Source organism: Seriola lalandi, unplaced genomic scaffold (genome assembly GCF_002814215.2).
Source record: "Seriola lalandi dorsalis isolate HSWRI2012SDOR001 ecotype SW California unplaced genomic scaffold, Sedor1 jcf7180002054267, whole genome shotgun sequence".
NCBI lineage: Eukaryota > Metazoa > Chordata > Actinopteri > Carangiformes > Carangidae > Seriola > Seriola lalandi.
Window position 1 is genome coordinate 535,400 of NW_019524820.1, and position 23,417 is coordinate 558,816.

General features: G+C 42.1%; 1 protein-coding gene across 5 annotated transcripts in view; it reads right to left on the bottom strand.

The window, feature by feature from the left end:
- Nucleotides 1–19,967, bottom strand: part of tle2a (TLE family member 2, transcriptional corepressor a) — a 40,514-nt gene extending 20,547 nt beyond the window's left edge. For all 5 annotated transcript variants that reach the window (XM_023405246.2, XM_087173687.1, XM_023405245.2 and 2 more), the window contains exons 1-2: nucleotides 19,448–19,967; nucleotides 8,772–8,935 (exon numbers count right to left, since the gene is read on the bottom strand). In XM_023405246.2, coding sequence (XP_023261014.1) covers nucleotides 8,772–8,935; nucleotides 19,448–19,471 — 188 coding nt within the window. In that variant the 5' untranslated portion in view covers nucleotides 19,472–19,967. The remainder of the gene's footprint in view (nucleotides 1–8,771; nucleotides 8,936–19,447) is intronic.
- Nucleotides 19,968–23,417: the final 3,450 nt, after the last annotated feature.

Below are 23,417 nucleotides of genomic sequence, written 5' to 3' on the forward strand. Positions count from 1 at the left end.
GGGGTCATTTGGCAGAGGAAAATTAGAATATGATTAATACCGCAACATTACCCCCAGCCGCAACAGGTAATAACGTTCCCATCCGCTCCCCTTCTCCTGCACCGCGTGCACACACACACATAATTGACTCATTTATCATTGCCAGCCAGTTGAGAAGAAGAGGGACGAGGGAGAAGGAGAGAAGCAGGACGAAGAGTGGGAGAGGAAGGTGGTGGTGGTGGAGGGAGGGAATGAGGATTAAACCCCCCCCCACCCCCACCCTATAGATTTTATTACAGTGGAATTGCCTCTCGGCAGAAGTCACTCACAGCTGGGCCGAGAACTAATGCGACTGTATGTGTGTTTGTGTGCACAGCCGCCAGCGTGTTCATCACAACATAAACTTGGGATGAGCCTGGAGAAGCACAGCAATGACTAGACACACACACACACACACACACACACACACACACACACACACACACAGAGATTATTGGAGTGACTGGTGTGGAATTCCTGTGTTTAAAATGTGTTGTGATTATGGTTGAGATGTGATTATTAAAGATTTTTTTTCTACTGCAGTTTATCAGTTGATTGTTTTTGATTTATCAATAAATCCTCTATAAAATATCGGAAAATAGTGGCAATGTCCATCAAAATTTTCTAGAGCCAAAGGTCTTCAATTAGCTTTATCTGTCCAACCAGCAGTCCAAAAACCCAAACATTCATTTGATCTAAAGCAGAGAAAAGAAAAGGCAAAAACAAGAGAATGTTTGGCATTTTGTAGGAAAAATTACTTCAATAAATCAGTTATCAAAACTGTCCCCTGCCACTTTCGAGTCCAGCTGGGGACCTTTGCTGCATGTCATTCCCCATCTCTCTCACCTATCTAATGAAACCATTATGTGGCCAACAAAATACACAAAATGTTATGTATTACTAATGCACAAATACTAAGGTAGTTGATCAATTTTTGGTCACAATCCATTCTGACTAATCATTCCAACTCTAAACATGATGTTTGATGATAACTTGTGGATCATGAATGCAGGCCTACTGACACTATCAGGTCACTTTCAGAATATCCACAGCAGGTTTGGGCACCTCGTTGGTTTAAGGTGCAGAAATGAGCAGCAGTCAGAGCCATGCTATTAAATACCACTTAAAGAGAGTCAGGAAAAAAATAAAAGTCTCTGTAATTGGCACAGCACTCCAGATATTGCACAATATTTACACAAGGTTGCATGGCAAATGTATACACATGCGCATACAGACACGCACACATACTTCTTTTGCTTACAGGAAAGACCCCAAGGTCGCACTTAGAAAGCAATAACCATTCCCCACAGAATGGACTTCAAGGAATGAAATGACTAGTGTGTGTGTGTGTGTGTGTTTTTCTATGGTTGTGTGGACATATTTTTGTTCAAAACATTGTTGTGAGGCCATTTTGGTTGGTCCTCACAACTTCAAATGGCTGTTTGAGGGTTAAAACTTGGTGTTAGGATTAAACCTATTGATTACATGTTGAGGTGAGGCATTTACTTGTGATAGTTGAGGTTAGGGTGAGGGGCTGGAGAATGCATTAGGTCAATGACTGTCCTCATAACAATAGATAGACCAGTGTGTGTGTGTGTGTGTGTGTGTGTGTGTGTGTGTGTGTGTGTGTGTGTGTGTGTGTGTGTGTGTACTGCCATTATGTGACTGTAGGAGCATAAAAGAGTTGGAGGAGGAAGAAAATGGGGGAGAGAGGGGAGGAGAGCGGTGAGCAGGAAGTGGGTATTTCATGTCGAAATGATTGCCTGTAATAATTAGTCTTTGGCTCAGCACCATTTACTGAGAGAGGGAGGGAGAGGTTTGGAGGATGGAGAGAAAGACACAGCAACACAGGGAGAAAACAGAGAAAGAACCAGCAAGGAAAAAAGAGATAGAACCCTGTGTGTGTGTGTGTGTGTGTGTCTGTGTGTGTCTGTGTGTGTGTGAGAGAGAGAGAGAGAGAGAATGTGCGTGCCTCAGTGGGCTTGGTTCCTCCAATCTTTCACTGGCGGTGACAGGAGATAAGATGATCAGCCGAATGCGCTACAAATCTGCAGCCTGCCAGCCTTCAAACAGCTCTGTCAGTGCTGCAATGGTACTGAACACACACACACACACCTAAATGCTTCCGTGCTCCAAGTGGTGTGTGTGTGTGTGTGTGTGTGTGTGTGTGTGTGTGTGTGTGTACTAATCCAACACATACTTACAGCCTTTACCTCATGTATGTAAAACGCACAAAAACAAAACACATACGCAGCACATATAGTATATATACCCACACATACACACTAAATAAACACAGGCTGGAACACACACGCTCTAACACGAGCCTACAGACAGTCAAGCGTCTCATTAAGATCCTGCACTTTGTAGAAATGTGCCGACTGCCTTTTTAGTCTCCATGTTTGAAACAGGCTACTGGATATTGTAAAAATGTCAACTCTTTCCCCTTCCGCCGTTTGTTTTTCTTAGCAATACTTTTACTTCCACTATTCCCCCATTGATTATTTTGCTAAAAGAACAAAGACATTTTTATATTTTTCTTTTCTATAAAACATTTGTCCGTCGCTTTTGGTTGTTTGAGAATATTTTTTAACTGTGTTCAGAGATAAAATTTAAGAGAACATTGATTTTCTTTCCACAAAAAAGGCATCAGTGTGAGCAGCAGGACAGCAAAAACAGAATCTCAAAAACAGGTTTGTGCTAGCTTATAAAATGATAATAATTATGTCATTTTTTTGCCTTGAAGATTAAATACAATATAATCAGCTAGATAATTGCTCTCTCGGGTAAACAGCAGAATTAGGGTGGTTATTGTAAAAGTGTTGGGCAAGTGACAACTCAAAAAGCCAATCAAGTTAAAAAGGAAAAAAGAAGTTCATCTCCTCCCTCCTCCTGTGTCTGTTCTAAAACAAATACACACTACAGCGTAGAGGAGATGAAGGTGTGAGATGAGGGCAGACTGGTTCTACCAATATAAAGGTTTTTATAACATGACATTGGGCTAGTATCTTTTCATACAAGTTATTTAAAATCTATGAAAAGCAGCAAATCATCGCATTTCAGAAGCTGGAAACACAGAATATTTAACAATTTGGCTTGATTAAGGACTTAACTGATTAATCAATCACCGAAATTGTTGTTGAATTAATTTGATATTGTTAACTACCTAAAATATTCAACGGCCTCATTGTTTCCGCTCTACAAATTTTATAGATCCTGATGATCATCTTTATCGGCAACAAATTCAAATTCAGCAACAATATCAGATGGTTTCACCATTAGTTCAAAGCTTTGAGGCCATGCATCATTGTCTTGGCATCATTACTGACACAAATACAGACCTTGCAGCCAGTAAAGAAAACAAACACACATATAGACAATGATATGAGCTGTGTAGTTACTACACCAGTGTCGTGCCTTTACAGTGTCAGGACCATTTAGCCCCCCAGCCTCCAAGTATGTGACTGTTCACTTTACATCTCATTAACTATTGATCAACCTTTCCTCCCTGCTCCACTGGAAAAACCTTCAGCTCCTCTCACAGTCTTCCTCTCTTCAAACACGCACTCTCACTTGCAAACACACACACAGACACACACACACACGGGACCCACCCAACTCACTTGAGTACTCTTTCATCATCTCTCAAGGGTGTGTGCAACAGCAAACACACAAACCTAGACACACACATACACCAAACAAAGCTGGGATCTTGTCGCACAATAGCAGACCAACCGTACTCCTCTCTGCTGCCAGACTCACTGTAAGGACCGACCTTTCATAAATTTTTGACACACACACATACACAGAATTAGAAGAAGGAGAGGTTGTATCACACAATCCATCCCACAGATAAAACACACACATAACTATAAAAAAAACCCACAAACCATCAGCCCTCCTTAAAGCAAATATAATTTCATAATTTGGTGCGTGACAGACAGACGGTTAAACACAGAGGATTCCTGATTATTTTATCCTATTATATATACACACATGCAGCCTATCTGGTTGCATGCGCTGTTAAGATATATTCAAGTCGGACCAACACAGGAGGTCAGTGCATGTAATTCGACTCAGCTTTACAACCACCTTTACTGTAGTGTGTAGTTCAGACACTATTCAGCTTTGGTTTCTTTTAGAAATGAAATATGCCACAGGTCTGGCTGTCAACACACTACGTACCACACGAACCCCGCAGCACGTCGACATGTTGCCATTTCTGAATAGAAACCATTAAGACAAGCTGTCCACTATGCTGAGGACTGAGGGAGGCCAGGGCTGTTTATTTTATTTTGAGATTTAATGCCAGCCCGACTCTGTGTTGCGCAAGCAGTAGTCTGGCTGTTCACACCAGAGTCGCATTTCTATGTCCCGGTCAAGAAGCGATTCTGCTCCTCTCTCCTTTTTTTCAATGACACGTAGAACTGATCTTTATAATAACCTCATGAATTTATAACCTAGAGCTTTTTGTGTGCTCCTTGAGAAGCGAGGTGGTGTGTTGATCTTCTTCTCTCCTCTGTGTGTGTGTGTGTGTGTGTGTGTGTGTGTGTGTGTGTGTGTGTGTGTGTGTGTGTGTGTGTGTCTGTCTCACTTCGTTTAGACCCTCCAGATCATTCTGGTCCACTTTAGCCCCTGTGTATTGGTATATTTTAACTCTTTTTTTACCCGTCTATTCTAAATAGTACATTTTAATCTTGTCGATCAACAGTTAATGGTCAGTTACCGAGCATCTGCTATTGATCAGAAAAAAAAACAAAACCAAAAATTAACATCCTTAGTATAGAGATCCATAGAATTGGGTTCAAACTAATGATTTTTTTCATTATTGATGATTATATTCTTGGTTTATTGATTAATCATTTCGCCCATAAAACATCGTTAAACAGAGAAAAATGCTCCACACAGCTCATTGTCACTGACTGATTAAGTCATTTTATATTTCAGTGCTACTTTATGTATTTCTATATTTACACGTTAAAAATTACAATTATAAAAAATCTGATATATACACATATCCTGTTTAGACATACTATCTAAACAAACAGCTTACCTACATATACCCGGATATTTAAACTCAAAAGTTTATGCAGGAGACACAGGAAGCTAAAAGTTTAAAAGTAAACAAAGATGATGAATGATGGACAATATGTAACTTTTATTTTCCGCAAAACACTGCCTCTGTATCTAAATGAAAATGTAACCACATTACTGGAACAAAGTAAGATAAGTCAGACTGTCTAGTAGAAAACGAATGAATTAGTTTCGAAAGAAATTATGAAAAGTTTTAGATATCAGAGAGAGCTGATAGAAATTTTAATATATAAATGAACAATATATGTAACCACTGTGAATGGTGTGTGTGTGTGTGTGTGTGTGTGTGTGTGTGTGTGTGTGTCATTTAGGAAGGACTCTTAAGTGATGAATGACAGCATGTTAGTGGTGAGTGGAAAGTGTATCTTCCTCTACAAACCACACACACATCAGTCATAATAAAAGCATGCCTGCATTTGCCTGAAAGAGTGTGTGTAGAAAGAATTACAGTAATGAGAGCTCTGTGTCAGCAGCTCCTCCCGTCTCCCCTCGGTCTGCTGATTACAGCCTGTTTAGATAGTATGTACACACGCACACACGCACGCACATACGCACACACACACAAAATCAGGGCCACTGACCCACCAATGACCCTTTAATTAATTAACCCTTCCCTTTCTTTAGCTTCCTCAGTAATCTTTCTCATCCCTTCATACCAACCACACACACACACACACACACACACACACACACACACACACACACACACACACACACACACAGTTGAAGCTCATCAGCACTAATCCCTTCCCTCCGTCTCTTTCCTGCCGTCTAATCCAACATCTATCAGAATCCAGCCACCTTCTCTGCAGCCAAAATTCACAACTAAGCCCTGCTATTTCTAGACAACATCTATGTGTGTGAAGATAATTGGGGAGTCCCGTACATCGGTGCAACTGTGTGTTAAGGACATGCATCAGATTGGGAGTTTGTCTGAATGGGTCAGTGTGTTTGTGACCGTCTCTGTGGGAGTTCAGGTCATGTTTTCCCTGCAGGGTGAACACTGTAACAAATGGGTCTGATTATGTGAAGGTGCAGCCTGTAATCATATGTGGATCTTTGGTCCGACCTGTCTGCTGTTGGACTAAACAAGGCCACTGCTAATCCTTCTGGCTGCTATCTGTCTGGTCCTCTCCAAAACTGCTACCAAACTGACTTTTTTTTAGGGTTACATTTGATAAACAAACTGGCATCCTCTCAGTATTACACCATTATGGAAAGAGTCAAATGCTTTTATTTTGCTGCTCGCGATGTTAAAGAATAGCCCCTGTTTTTACTAGATAATGTTTTTTTATGAGCTGAAAGTAGCATATGTCAAAAAACTTTCAGTAAATGCTAGTAACATAATAAACAACATTTCATTGTTATTTCAGATGCGTGTTGTGATTAAACATCACGTTAATACATTTGAAATACATTTAAAAATGACACCAGCATAGGACTGGGAAATATATTAATCAGAAGATTTGTCCAGTGTTGGCATATACACTCAGTTGCCACTTTAGCTAATGTCTAGCGTTTGTTGATATAAATGGGGTGGACAAAATATTAATATCACCCGTCAGTAACAGTGCAACACTATTCAATAGCAGTGCCACAAACGGCATCCTCTGAAAAGTTTAGTAATTTTTACTAAGACAAATTTGTGATTTTTGGTTTTATAAATAAGATTTACTTGAATTGAATCATAAACTTGGACTGTAACAGTTTGTAAGATAATGACAATATGATCACATCACAATGCCAATAAAAGTCTTACAATATTGGAGTATCACCCACATCTACATCTGTGTGCAATTTTTTTTTTTTTTTTTTTTTTTTTTTAACTGTCAGTCTTATAACCTTGGGTTGCACTCTGAGTCGCCAAGAACACATGTTTAAAACCTTGCCCTTCATTGAGGCAAAATTAAATGTACATCAAGGTGAACAAGAACAAGAAGTGGCCAGTCTCACAGCTCCTAGTGTACTGCTGGATGGATGAATGAGTGAGTGAGTGAGTGAGTGAGTGAGTGAGTGAGTGAGTGAGTGAGTGAGTGAGTGAGTGAGTGAGTGAGTGTGTCCCCTGATCTGGCAGTGGCATCACATCAGGAGACACTAGCACTTTTGTAATTTTAATTTTTAATGTAGGCTCTGGGTTAAAATAATCTGCACCCACACAATGCTATCTCTTTCCCAATTAATCCTATATTCTAAAGAAATTACAAGGTGTTGACCACAAATAGTCTCTCTCTGACCATTTTGGTCAAAATGTTTCAATTATTTGTGTTTGAATAATCATATCTGTGTAACCAAAATATTATCAAATTATTAGCCTCTAATCAAATTTACTAATACTGAAATTTTAAATAAATGTCCAATGACATTTAACCAGAGGTTAGACGAACCAAATGGCCAGCAGCCCAATATCTTTGACTGGTCATACTTTATACAGGATTATTGTTGTTGCATTTATCAGTACCAAGGTATATCTGATCATATATCTTCATACAGATTTAAGGTTCTACTTCTAAATCCTATTCAGGGGTAGACACAGAAGTACCTGTGTAAGTGAATGCAGCCATCCAAGTCTTTGGGGTTTTTGGACTTTGTGTTTTGAGCTTGTGACAAGCTGAACGGACAGAAAGATAAGGGGACACACACACACACTCTGGCATTTGTGTGTATAGGCAGCAGTAGCCACAGGGGTTAGAGGGGCTGTGGATGTGTGTGTGGGGGTGGGGGGGCATACAAAAGAAGTTTGAAGAGGGACAGAAAGGGAGGGAGGGGAGATTCTGGCCAGCTGAATCAAAGCAGGATGAGAGAAGAGTGAGGGGGTGGGGACCCTGTGAAGGTGTGCCAAGAGAACAGAGAGGGGAGAAAGGGAGAGAGGGAGAGAGAGAGAGGGGGGGGGGAGAGAAAGGAGAGACAGAGAAGGCTGGGACTGCACAGCCAGCCCAAATCCCACATTCAAAAGGCATTCTGTGCACATTCCTGCACATCAAGCACACTATACAGTCATGCAAAAAGAGTAGCCTGCATATTTATTATATACATGAGGTAATGTATGCATACTTTTTTTTCCTGATGGGAAAAAACAGCACGCACATACATATATTTTGGGAATTGGTGGGTCAATGCTATATATGTTATCAAGAGTAGAATGGTCGAAACCTCCTCTATTTATATTTACACACACACACACACACACACACACACACTCATAAGACAGTAAAGCAAGAAAGAACAAGAAAAACAATGCGTTGTCAGAAAAAAACAAACAAAAAAAACACTCTGCAGTGATCAATCAAATCATGCAAGTGCAAATTCATAGTATAACTTTGTAATAGGAAGGGGATAATCCTCTCAGTCGCCCAGACGGAGCATAAGATGATTTTCACTGTCACAACTTTACAGAGTTGCAATTCCTGCCTCAAATTATAATAAACCGTGCAGTGTTTTTGCGTACTGATAAGCCTTCAAACTCATGGATCTATTGCTCAAAGTGGCCGTCCTGGATCATATTCATCTCATTTGAACCTGAAGCAACATGCCCACAGCAACATAGACCCTTGCATTTTTAAATTGTTCTGGTTTTGGTCTGAATGTCCAGGGACATTTGAGGGGAAACTCAAGCACACACACTACGAAAAAAAAAAAGTAAACCCCACCCATACACCCACCTGTGGTACTGGGTCTGGAGGAACTGAAACTCCTCCTTAATGCGGTCCAAGGTTTCTGGGTAGGTTAGTTTCAGTGACTGGGGGGTCCCCGATGCCGCCGCCGCTGCTGCTGCTGCGGCTGCCACCACTGAGGCTGAGGACCCCGGGGGTGGCTGCAGAGGTGCCTGAGAAGAGAAGAGATAGCCAGCTTAGGGATTTGTCTGAGAAAAGACTTAAAATAACTACAAGTACAGGATAGTTGCCAAATACAAATATCCTTGACATTTGGTTTCAAAATTGTGACAACTACCTAGGTCAAGTGGCTGAGTAATTTTCTGTGTATCATGACTAATTTCATTTGGTAAAAGAAAAGCTTCATCAAGCTATTCCTTCAAACGAAGGAGCTGCATCAACATTACAAAACAACCACAGGAAGCAAAGATCTACATGACCACCATATCTGTACATGCATGCCAGCATGCCCATGTGTAACTATTATGAGGGGCTGTCTATTATAGAGACACTGTCATCACCAGCAGAGCCAGATGTGAATGGGTCACCAACTTGGAGGGGAGGGCAGAGAGGTACAAGAGCTTCTTAGCCAAATGAGCACACTTTGTTTAATTGCAAGTCTGAGTAGAAGAAAGAAATTAAAAAAAAAAAAAAAAAAAATACAGCAATGGGAGGGACAAAAGCAGAGAAAAAGGACCCCATCGTGGCTGAAGACCCCTGCCAACCCCTGTGCTTACTCTCCCTTCTCTGCAGGGTCCAGAGCAATTAGGAGACTACAACCACAGGGGTAATGCTGCAAGACAGGCAGACAAAAGGGGGCTGAGAGCTGGACTAAGAGGGTGGTGGGGGCTGTCCGTCTGTCTGTCTGTTTGGCTCTCTGTCAAAATAACAGAGAGCCTGGGACAGCCAGCTCACAAGCTTCTCGATGGTCAAGTATGACAGTGAGGCTGAGTGATAGTAATATACCGTAATTTTCTTGCAGGAAGGCACTGTCTAGTTTTAATATGGTTGTGTTAGTCTTTTTTTAGCCTGAGATAGGAGATATAAAGGAGGAGGGAAATTTTTATTGTGGGAGGACATAGTTTTGATGCCAAGTAGGGTTGCTCAATGATGCTCAATTATACAAGATACGTGTAAATATGTGTAAGAACTATATGTGGAGCAGACACTGTTAGGATCCAGCTTCTCTTTTCTTTCTTGAAATCCAACAAATTGCTAATGCAACTTCCCAACCACTGCTCAAAACTTTCTGAGTTTGCCCTGCAGAAATATTTTTTCCCTAGGAGGGTCGTGGAAAAGGGCAACTAATTTTTCTTGTATGTGTATCAGTCATGTAGCTTTGCTAGCCTTTGTCTTAGACATTCCTCTTAGCAGGTATCTTTATTGGACCATTTGCTGAAACAGAGTTTGTTTGTACATCATGAAAAACCAAGGCTAACCAGAATAGATGATGAAATAAGAGCAAGGTTTTCTACCCATTTTTGTCAGTTCATATTTAACATATTGCTTCTATCCCCCTCCTAGTCCTGGACCTTTGCCTTTGCTTATCCTGTCCCTTCCATCTTTAGCATCGTAGAAGATATATCATAATAATTTCCTATGTCAGTTTCTACAGAGCTTCCATCCAAAGAGTCTTCCTGACTCACTTCCACTTTGGAAACGTCCAATCCCAAAAACTGCCCACCCTTCTAGCTAAACCAGCATATAAGCAGAGTTCAGTGACACTAGGTATGAGTATGTGGGCAGAACTGAATTCATTAATTTGGTTTAATAAAAAAAAGAAAACATCTCTCATCTCAATGTTCTACACATCAACAATGTTTGTCTCACATTAATGATGTTTAATTAACAACTTAATCACAACATCACTCAGCTCCAGTGCCAAAAACAATACAAGGGGGAAGTGTGTGAAAGATGTTGATGACAAGAGTAGAGTGAACCGGCACATGCAGTTCATATGTGTAAATATGTGTAAGGAAGAATGTATGTCTGTAAGAATGTATGTAAGTGTAGGCTGATAACTAACATAGATATACTGAGGAGGAGCATGAGACGGAGCATTTTAGCAGGTGAAACATTATTAGAAGGGAAAAAAGCAATTGCTGAGGAAAGGAGTGTGTGAAGAGAAACAGACAGAAGAGTTCAACAGAGAAGAGAGGTGGAAGGAAGAAAAGATAAGGGACACATAAGATGGGTGAGACTGGCAAGAGGGAAAGTCGAAAACATACAGATAATCTGTTTTGAAAGGAGATGGAAAAAAAAAAGAAGAGAAAGGGTAAGAGAGAAAAGAATAAAGACAGGAAAGAAAAAAAGAAGATAGGAGAGGGGCTGTGGCCTCATTGTTCCTCTTTCTAACAAGCTGCTCTCAATCTGTCGGCCAGATCCCCCTCCTACAGCACAGACAGCCACACACACACACACACCCCTTTTCCTTTGCACACACAAACCCACCATTACGCACACTCATCCTCACAAAAATACACATACTCATTTTGTCAGTCTTGCTCACACACACACACTCCCCCTTTCTCACACAAAAACCCATGATTAAACACACACACACACACTCTTGCTCCCCCCTCTTTCACACAACACACACACACAGAGCAATTACTCTTCACAGGGGGGAAAAAAAAGAGCACCAAGGCCATTTTATAGGAAGATGGAAGGAGAAAGAAAGAGAAGACCATCCTTCTTTCCACTCCTTTTTAAATCACTCCTTTTCCTCCCATTTCTTTTTAATACTTTTCAGGGATTTTCTTTTTTCTTTTTTTTTTCCCCAACACAGTCTCCAGAGTCTCCAGGGCAGGTGAGAGACGAGGCAGAGCCTTCAAATGGACGACACCAGAGTGAGCTGGTCTGTTTTTTAGTGATCAGAGGAAGAAGAGAATATTTGTTTTTAGCTGCAAGTAACCACAGTCTCTGTGCTGTCTCAGCCACTCAGGACCTTACGCACAACTCTAGTCTGCTGGTTAGGATTGTTGTTATGATGATTCACACCAGACTAGACTGGACGCACGAGACAGATGCTTGCCTTGAAACACAGGCAAAGCATAGATCTCACCCCAGCAGACATAACCTCTTTTTTAAATCCTCACATCTCCCATGAAACAGTGCTATTAATCTGTTCCAACTCCTGATCTGGCAAATAGCTGAGCAGGCTTTAAAGTGAGAGGTCAGGTCATTGAGCTGACCCGCTGACCTATGGGAATGGGTTTAAGCTGGAAGCCTCACCTGATAATCCCACGGTCAGTTATTCCCTCCCTCTCAGCCGTGTCCTGGCTCGAAAGCAAACAAGAGACATGCCGTCTGCCCTTGAACAAAGCTTACATAGACTGAAAATCGCTGTTACACAATTACAGGCTAGATCTTTCTGTGGCTCTTACAATCATTAAGGCAGGTTCTGTAATACTGAGAAAGGATTGCATGAGGTGGGCCGGCATGAGGAAGGAAAGCTTCTCTCTGATATGATTACAGATCATCTGATTACTCAACTGTTTAGATAAATCAGTGGGGAGGTGTTACAGGCCCCCGAACAGCGCCGTGTTGTTACCAGCGCCGCTGTGATCCGTTCCATTCCAGAAAGCCGGCTGAGAAAGCCATCGGCTAACGTTAGGGGTTTAAGGCCTCCTATTGTACAAGCTCAATACGGAAACCCTAGATATGACCCTGTCTCATCAGATGTATAGGCACGCACACACATTCACACTAATCTCTCTCTTAGCCCAGGAAAGCCTAAGTCAATTGCAATGATTAAATGAGGACCTGATGATGAGGGGATGAGAGAGAGAGAGAGAGAGAGAGAGAGAGAGAGAGAGAGAGAGAGAGAGAGAGAGAGAGAGAGAGAGAATGAGTCATCTTTGGGGATAGAAATGATTTAAATCAAATCCCACATCCCTTCATTGGGATAGGATAGTGGAAACAATCCAGTAAGGCTGTTTTAAACATGCTAACTGCTGAGAAAAAGCTGAACACCAAACACAGCTCTGCAACATAACAGCTCAGGTTATATGCTCTACACACACATAATATCCAAGGTCACATGCAACAAAGCCCGCGAATGCAAAGACACATGAACAAATGCACAAACAAATAAATGCACATGAAAAATGGCACAAATTAAATTCTGACGTGAAGGGACCATTAACAGCGTGGCATTCCCTGAATGAACTCATTTCTGTTTTCATTTGAGTTACCTCTAATTACACCGCAAGCAACAAACCACTATGACCTCACATCCTTGCTCTAACCCCCCACCCTAAAAAAAAACATGCACGCACACACACACACACACACACGACTGCTACACGCCCACACATGCCCACTACAAACACTAAGTGGATGTGCGCACAACGCAGTTTTCCACAAGTATTTACAAGCACACATGTACTTTATTGTATTCACACATGACACAGCTCCTACGTCAATAACGATGGGAATCCACAAGACGCGTCTCAATCGTCGCTACCCACACTGAACACAGTGATACATAATTTGCTAATAGAAGTGTAATGGGACCATCGCAGTTAGGATGTGGCTGTGTCTGACCATAGGAATATTAGGTCTGCTTAAAAAGCAGTGCTACTGTGTCTTCTTCCTACGGCTGCAGGGGTTGAGGGGAGGGGCGGGTTTCTCCTGGATGACCTCTCACATTCTCCTTCCTTTCTCATGCAGTTTGAAAACTCCACTGCTACACTGCATGATGCATCAAAGAAAAAAGAGACATGATTGATGACACACAGCTCACACTACTTTGTAATGAGCGGTTGCCACGTTTTTGTTTCTGTTCTGCCATTCTGTGTTCCTCATTACAAAACCTGAACAATGATTTGTGCCCCAGCTTTTGCCAGAGAATCTATTGTATATCAAAAGTGAACTGGCAGCAGAAATTAAAATTTGACATGAACATTTTGTCTGTTCACACAAAAAACAAGACTAAGAATCTATAGCCGCGCTAGCCACTGAGTCTGACATGACAATGCTAACACGCTGATGTTTAGCAGATAATATTTTCAGACTGTAATATGTACAACTGAGGCTGGTGGGAATATTAGTTTTACCAGCATAGTTGACATGACATTTTACTCATACGACGTATCTCATCATGTCTCATGGTAGTGTTACACGAAATGTCAGTGGATCAACAAAGTCATTAGGATTCATCTTCTGGGTACCAAGAATGTCAACAAACAAACAAACACAAAAAAAATTTCATCTAAATCCGCCCAGTATTTGTTGAGATATTTCCGTCTGGACCAAAGTAGTGGAGCGACTGACCAGTCCGACTATCATTGCCATCCCTAGAGTATACTTTGCCAAAATGTTTAGATTATTATTATTATTTTTTTATTTGTTTAATCCGGGCTCCATCTCTCTCCTGTCTGTCTCCTTCAGCTGGGAGGATGCTGTACTGCTGCCTCCTTCATATAGCTCAGCCCATTAGTCAGGCCACTAATTACACTGCTTACCCACAGAGTCGATCATCAGAGTAAACACCCACCATGCTCTCCCTCTCTCTCTCTCATCAGACTACCACCAAGGACGCTGTGACAGCAGGTCTAACCCTGAGTAACATTTCTGAATGTGTGCATCTGTGTATGCACCCACACACACCTAAAAACACACACACCCATCTCTGAGGGGCATGAAACATGTCAATACACAGTCCTTTCTCAAAAGCTTTTGAAGTTAAAGCCCCTTATATCAAATTATTCAAACACGACTGTCAACATTCAGCAGTGATTTGCATTGTTAAAGCGGATTGCACTGGGGAAGGAAAGACACAGGTCGCCCCCCCTCCCCCAAAAAATCTTACATTAAGTAGCTATCTGCTTGGTTCAGCGCTGGGAAACGTGCTCGTAATCTCTCAATGATTCCTGCACTTAGAGGGGAGGGGCTGCCAAGCACCTGTTTCATTAGTGCCACACATTTTTCTTACCCCCACCCTTCCTCATTCCTCTCTCCTTCCTCCCGCAAGCCCCGTTATTCAAATTTCCCTGCTGTCAGCCCACATTAGCGAAGCGCCACAGTTTGCCTGTCAGCTGGCTTAATTGCTGGAGGTGCCTTCTTTTATTAGGTAACCCCCTCAGCTCGTTTGTTCCTTCCACCGAGACGCACCTCCACAACAGCTTGTGTATGCCTGAGCTCCCTTCAGCCTCTTTTCCTTCATTTTCTTCTGCCTTTTCTTTTGCTCTCTCTCTCTCTCTCTCTCTTTCCATCTAATCGCTGGCTGAGCGTAGCAGGCGAGCTCCTGATCGATAGCCACACTCTCGCCACCGGACAACAGTGGTGATAAAGAGCTAAAAGCATGCTAGGACTTGGGAAGTGGAGACTTGCTTTATGCTAGCTCTGAAGATGAAGAGGAGAATGCCTCATCTCCGTCACTCATTCATATACTCTCCCCAAAACGGGAGGAAGTCAGGACAGGAAGATGAGGACTAGGTCGTTTAGCCACTATTCTCAGATAAAAAAGTGTATCTTTACAGATAGGTAAGATTTTTGACACCAAAAACAAGGATCTCTTCAAAAAAAAATATAAATGCATAACAAGAATGGAGAAAAAGGGGTTTTTCAAAAACTACTTTATATGGTTCTCAAGTTATCCAAGGCATCTGGTTATGATATGATCCAGGCTTAGTTTTGCGGTGCCCTCTGTTCAACATCTGACTGTTTGTCAGATAATAAATATTCAATCTGTAATATGGCGGCAATGCCAGGTTTGGTTTTGGATCGCATATTTGACCAAATTCATTTGATAGACAGACAATAATTCAACTTTGGAATTGCTTCCGTTTGTACAGTTTTTGTAAGTCCATTAGGACTGTGCAAGACAAAATGAGCTTTTCAAGATAGTCCATTGGGACTAACAACACCAACAGTCAAATATAAATTTTTTTTTTTTTTTTTTTAAAACATTCTTATCAAACGCAATTATTCGAGAGGAAAAATTATGGTGAACACGACCAACCTGTCAGTTATTAATAGTCTACAGCATGCTAAAACAGTGTGTGCATACAGTAAATACAGCAGCTCAAATCAAGTTAAACCAGGAATAGTCTCTGAAAAATCTAATGAATGTTTACAATGGACAGTCTGGTTACCAACCAAATCAGTGTTTAGTTAGATAATATGACAAAAAGCAGGACACATTACAAACCCGTCTGGTCGCTGTTTGCCATCATAGATTATGAAACGTTATCGTAACAGATATGAACAATGGGCAAAACCACAAAAATTAACCAAGGTTATCAATACCAATATTCAAATAAATACCCATTCAAACTCAAATATTGAAGGGAATGGGGAATAAGGTTGCGTTCACACCAACAGTCATGCTTCGTGAAAAAACACAGCCATTCATTTGAATGGAGGAAATGTGCTGACTTAGTGGGGGCCATTGAGGGGGTGAGCTCATCCAAAAATGATGCCATCACCTGGGCCAAAAAAAGATGAATCTTTTGCTGAAATGTCACTTCCACATTTGTCCAACTACACTTCCCAGGTCACATTTCATTGTCACTGGTATATGAAACAACACGCCTTCACAAATGCACACCTTTGCTCTGTTTAAAGCAGGGCCTTTTGTCAGCATGCATGCCACCTAAGGATGTATTAACACAGACATTTGCCCTGCATTAAAATAACGCAAGCGGCTGTGTTGGTGGGGATGTGTTGTTTCATGTGCCAGTGACTCGGTTACAGAAAAAATGGAACCAGATTAAACTTTTTTGCTGCATGATGCTGCGTCCCTTTGGATGACCTCCCCTCAATGCCCCCTCCAGTGCAGTTTCCCCATTCAAATGAATGAGGAAAGGGTTTGTTTTTTCCCCACAGAGAGTAGGGTGTCTATCTGAACATGGCCTAACTAATCACCCCCAATAGTAGCCTCTTAAGAAACCCCTCCCCCAATCCACAGCTTTGTTAAGAAAATGGTTGGTAGAGGGCTGTTGGAAATACTATTACCAATCTTATTATGACCATTGAAGTTCCTTTGATTAATTCACAATATTTGTATCATCTTCTACAGAACAGGCCTACAGCTGAAATAGAAAGATCCTCAAAACTATGTTACCCTCTATCGCAAACAGATAGACCCTTTACTAGCACTTGTGAGGTATAGCTAACCTGCCAATATCGTCACAATTTTTCTCTTTCTAAATGTATATACTTTATGTCTTAATTTTGTGTCATTTCAAGCAGGTCAAATGTGTATATGTTAACATGGTTGGTATCATTACAGGCTAACAAAACAAACAATTAGTTTCTGAGTTGAATACAATTTTATATTCTGCTTTGATGTTTTGCTTTCTTCTTCTTACCCGTGTCTGTCTGTGTATAACCTGGTATGTTTCTGTCACTGTGGCAGATTTGAACGAACATCTACGAGAGCTATCCATGTCCGATACACGTCTCAGCTAGTCTACTGTATTTGGCATCAAGCCGAATCCCAAAATCATCGGGGCACATACAGGGACCTCAAGCATTTCCCAGAAACATTTTAAAGTCATGTAGTTTGGACACCAAAGCACCATTATATCTGTGCACATAATTAGATTTTTAGTGTCTGATGAGGAGAAAGTCACGATAAGTATGTACTGCATTGTACATATACTAGGTATGCAATTTTAACTTGTCTGTTGTGCTTTACGGCAGAGAAAGCATGCCATATGAATCTGTGTGCGCTCTACAAAAAGGTAAACAATCAAGCCTAGAAGAATATTTGAAACAGGTGATTACCACGTTCCTACTTTAAATGAGAATTCAGGAAAGAAGATCTGTGGTAAGAAGCTATAAACATGCAGTTTGAATTACTTGCAGATACTAACCACAAAGTCTCTTGTCCATGAACTGAAAATACACTTGAATGCGAAAAGGAGTGTAGGTTGTCGATGATTATGATTTGATAAGAGATAACTATATATCTTATAATAAATGGGCCACGTGTTTTTGTAATTTATGGGTCACATCCTTTGCAGCAGAGCAGTCTCCAGTGATGACAGGTTACTACCAGCCTTGCGTTTCAGAGATTAAACAGTTTGCTGGGTTGAGTGGCCCTTCACTCCGAGGTGCAAACAACAGCTACTGATTGGCAGAGACTTTCTGAGGACGGGTGCCTCACATGGTACTCTTGAGATCTGCGGAGGGTTGAAATGAAACAGGGCTGCTGGCCTAAACATTCCACCCAGACCCGCCGCAGTCTGCTCCTCTCACCCTGGGACGCCTGCCCATACATTAAGATGTGGTTTGGAGCTCTCACAGAAACACAGCGAGGAGAGGCTGGATGAGAGGGATTGGGTTTACAGTGCAAACCACAGACCCACAGTCTGCCTCCTGCCCTGCCTTCCTGCAGTCAACTATACTACATACACAGCTGCTGGTGTGTGTGTGTGATGTTTGTGTATGTGCTGTATGTTTGGGAAGCGGGGATTCTCAAGATCCCTTTATTGCTCAAAGGAAGTACAGGCTGAAATAGAAGTTACAATGCATGATGGTAGCGGAATTGAAGCATTATGCAAACACAAACCTTTCAAAAATGAAAGCAATGTGTCTTTATAGGTCTGAATGGATTTGCTAGAAGAATTAAAGTGGTGTACACACACATTCACACGAAGTTGTACTTCACAGTGTGCTTAATCTGGTTTCGATGCATGGCACATGAATGTCAAAACACTGTCAGGGGTGGGGTGCAGGGTGGCATGGCTGAGGGATGTAGATGAGGGTTAGGCAAATGAGCAGGTCTTAATTGATACTTCACACAGCTGGAGGACCAGTGTTTATGTATTTCAGTCCGCTCAAAAGCTCTCCACCTAACTCGACTAAAACAAATTAAAGCCATGCAGCACAAATTTCGCTCCTAACCAAGCAGAGATCTGTCTCAGAACGCAGACAGCATGGCAGTTTCTTTTTCATTTTCATTTTTACAGCTACATTAGTAAGCATTAGGAAGACTTTTGGCAATTGCGGTTAGCTTTTTGAAAAGGAACACCTCCTAGTTTTATCCATCACATCAGTGAATTCAGGGGCATGAATCACCCTTGGTATGATTAAAAAGAAATAAAAAGCAAACGCAGATTTAAAAAAAACAAAAAACAATGAGTGGCACTTGAGAGGGGCAGACCATTGAGTGATGGTGTCAACAAGCCAAGCTGACTCACTTCCCCTCCTCACAGCCCGTGAGGAGGGACAAACAAATACACACTTCATCATCTGGGTCAACTCCACAATAGTATGGAGATAGTAGGAAGCTCCATGTTTCTAACCTGGTGGTGGTGGCCACCAAGGACATTAGATTCACACACAAAGACACTCAGCAAAGTTGAACGTTGTTTTTTTAATTTGGGGGGGGGGGGCTTTGCCTCACTAAACCCCTACTAACAACAATCTGCCTGACCTTCATAATACAAAGATGACACCAGGCGTTAATATAAAGACAAGAGAGATATAGTGCTGCATATAACAGCCTATGGAGTACCATATATCCCCTACAAAGGAGTCCCCGGAAATACATTGTAAGAATGACAAAGACAAACAATTTCGGCTTGCACTTTCTCATTGAGGCTCAATAAGGTTGAAAAACAACCTGGCGTTAATGAAAGACACGTTGTATGTGATGGTGGTTCCGGGTAGAAGACAATAACGTCGCTAAATGCGTGTACACTGTTACATAGTTAGCGTAGCCTACTTACCGGTGGTCGGTTTTGAGGAAACATTGTAGCCGCCGACTTGTGCGCCTCCGTGTGCGGTTTTTTTTGTCCTTTTTCTTTCTCCCTTTTGGGGCGGAAAGCTTCGTCGAGAAATACGAGCAGCCAATGTACTATTGTTGGTCTCAGAGAGGCATTTGGCCCGGTTTCAAAGGTAATGGCAAAGCTAGTCTCGGCTCGCTCATTCCTTGCTTCAAGACTCCTTTGTTCTGGGTTATATCTCCAACCCCACACCACCGCACCGCACTCGACGTGTAGTAAGGACTGGGGAGAGGAGAGGAGAAACACCCGGTCCAGGGGAGCTCTCTTCTAAGTCCTCAACTTTGCGCTTCCAGCAATTACAATATCGCAATTGGTTTCCCTCTCCGATATATTTTCGCCGTCTGTAGCATAAAGGCCAGAGGTGGGGGGGAATGTGGTTTGCCTGTGGCTTCGGAGACGGACACACCACCAGCACATTCAATGCAGCCGCAGCCTCTTTTGTCTCGCTCGTTGGCCTGCACTCTTTTCACACAACACTCCCAGTCCCTCACTTCTGTCACTCCCCCCTTCTCTGATCCTCAATGGGACATAACATATGAGTAGCTTTCTTTAAGGAGTGGGGGGAGACCTAAAGACACGGTTTACTGCTCCCTTCCACACACACAAACACACACAAAAATTGTCTTATCAAAATTAATAATAACCTGCCGGTTTGGAATCGTTCCTTTTACAGAAAAAAATATTTTGTCCCGTCTAAGTTATAAACACTGGGCAAATCAGAAACGTCGAGCATTCACACAACGCTGTTCTTCAAATACCCTGATGATATTTGCAAAGAAACCTTTGCTGGTTTTCTTCTCGTGTTAGTGTTGCATTGTAATTAGTTTCATCCGCTTATTGCCATGTAATTGAAAATCTATCCACACAATTAGGACATTTTAATTTTATAAAAACTGCAAAAATGTTCTTTAGAAAGGAGAGGTTCAGAGGAATTGTTCAGTGATTGAATGAAATCTCCACGTGGGGCTCGGCCTCAGCACAGTAAACACTGGTAAAACGAGCCAATGAGTATTGAGAACACCCACGTGGGCTAAGATGACCGGTTGCTGATTGGAGGGTATAGGTAGCACAATGCTCCTCACGTCAATCAAGCAGGCTACAACCGCTCAGTGAGGTTAACCCTTTCCTGGGAACAGGGAGTGATTGAGGAGTTGTGTGGTGGATGTATCAGGATTCAGTGGTTTTCCTTTTTCTTCCCACAAACCGTCAATGCATTCAGAAATCTCACATTTCCCCCATTTTGTCCTTGTCCATGTGGAAATAAATAGACTTTGCTCTAACATCTGCATCACCCTTTTCATTCCTAGATGTCAAAAATTAATCATGACCACAGGGAACTGACCAAACATGAAAAGACCAAATGGATCTAAATCAGAGCCCAAGAGGGCATCAGAACCCTGCAGAAATACACCAGTGATAATGCTGCAACGCTTGCATGGCCACATATTGAATATGCGTATTGTTGTTACCTGGAAAAGGAGAATTATTGTGGAGAAGAAGGGAGAAATGGTTGAAAAATTGGTATTCTGGTGGCACGACCCCTTTAGCGGGGCTCATAATTAGAGAGAGAGATATTGAAAAAGCAATTTCTGACAGTGGAAATCACAACCTGCCAGAGGTGGAGTTGGAAAATATAGATGGGTGTGTGTTTGTGTGAGTATATATATGTGTGTGTTTGTGTGTGTGTGTGTGTGTGTGTGTGAGAAAGACACAGAGAGAGGAAAGGCAGAGGGGGAGGCAGGGAGAGAGGGAGGGAGGGAGGGAGGGAGGGAGGAGGAAAAGAATAAAGGATGAAGGACAGCAGGGGGGATGCTGAGAAAGAGGAGCCAGTAGGAGGGTTAGAGATTGAAAGAGAGGGAGAGTGCACACGGGTGATGAAAAAAAGTGTGCGTTTGTGTGTGTGTGTGTGTGTGTGTGTGTGTGTGTGTGGTGGCTTGCGCATGTGTGTGCGCTTAGCAGACAAGTGAGGGAATGAAAAAGAGAGACGGGTGAGGGGAGCAAGTGGGGAGAGTGGAGAGGGAAGGAGAGAAAGAGGGGGAAGAGAGAGAGAAAGAAAAATTTTATTGCCATTTTTTTCCCCATGAATTTTAATGCACAGCACTGGTCTCCCTCTCGGATTCTGGGATCACATTTATTAGAAAAAAAAAAAGTCATGAGGAATGCAGTGCTTTGCAGTCTGCTGCTGCACAGGGAGATGTTTCATGTTGGTGTGTGTGTGTGTGTGTGTGTGTGTGTGTGTGTGCGTGTGTGTGTGTGTGTGTGTTGGAGGGGGTGTGGAAAGACAGTGCTTGCTGGGCTGGGTGACGGGGCGGGGGCAGGAGGCAGGGGGTTGCACAGGATGTATGAGGCTGCGTTGCGTTGTGCTGGGGGGGAGGCATAATAATATAGATGATAGAAAATGATAAGTGAAGGACACATATTATTGCTATTGGCAGGTCAGATGAAGGAGTGCACTAGGTGTGTGTGTGTGTGTGTGTGTGTGTTGGCTGAGCTCCAGTGATTAAATACACCAAGTCCACAGTGCCCTTCTCTCCTCCACAGTGGCTCAGAGCAACGGGACATCAAAGTGGCCCCACAATGGGAGAGGACACAATGGTCATGATGCTACAGGAGCTTTTGGTTTTAGTTCACTCCTGTGAGGTTGTAATTCTGCCAAATGTAAGTATGCTGGGTGTAAGTAAACACGTGCTCACCAACACACACCTATCCCAATCTGCAAAACAGTGGAACGTGCCCGAGGGAGCAGCACCGTCCCATTCTAAATCACAACTTAAGACAAAGAAAGAGAGCAGCAGTGAAAGGTGATCCATACAGTGGGTGAATTATCACCAAGCAGCAAAACATCAGGAGGGAGTGGTTTTGAATGAAGTGATGGAAACAAGTTCACTTCCCACGAAACTTCAGAGACCTCTTCACTCCTTTGTGGTTGCCAACAGCAATATCAGTGTCAAACTGTGAGTGTGATATTAGCAGTAAATGATGCCCCAATAATACTGGATATGGTCTACTGGAGAGACATCCTGTCGAGACAGTGACCCGTCGTGTCTTATACTTTTCCTTAGTTTACTGGAAGGCAACACGATGAGAGCGGTTATTACAATGTTTTGCTTGGATCAATAAGCTTCACCTGTCTGGTGCATTCTCCTGGGCAGCTGTGGGACTGTATACTTAAAACCAATTCAAAAGCAAAAGTTCAAACAAAAAGTCCACTTAAACACCATCAAAATGGAAAGTATTGCTAAAGCACAGTGCATTTCTTTGGCACTCCTTGTTGTTGTAATTCCAGTGATGAAAGAGCCAAATCTAGATTACCCCACATCAGTTCAGAGCACTAGAGCTACTTGTGCAATACAATTTGATGGTAAAAAATGTTCAGCTATGTAAAACATCAGTGGGAAACATCAGGTTGTGGAGACAGTCTGTCAGAATCAAAGAGGAAGGCCTTCCTTGCAGACCCAACAGTTATAGCGGTAGGAATCCACTGTAGACACAGCAGGGAAGCCAATTTCTCCATTAGCAGTATAGCCTCTACAGACCAGAATGCATTGGAGTCACTAGACATGTTGCATTGAAGTGCTATGACAAAATCTTTGACATGGAAATGTTCCACTATTTCTATTCTATTCTCTATCGCTCTCACCATGCGCAGTAGTTTTTACATGTATTTGAATGCAACAAGTTCCACCCCCTATTCTTGAAAATATGGAGTTCTGGGAAATGGAGAAAATCAGTGACTCATCTTAAAGGAATGAAATCAAGTTTCTTAACAACTACAGAGTTTCATTTCAGAATAACTCCTGTAATACAAATCAATCACTTCTGATTACAAAGGTGCATTAAAAGATTGTTTTTTATGGATAGTTTCCTTCAGTTCAACTTTGTTCAGTTCAATAGCAGAGAGAACCCCTCTTGA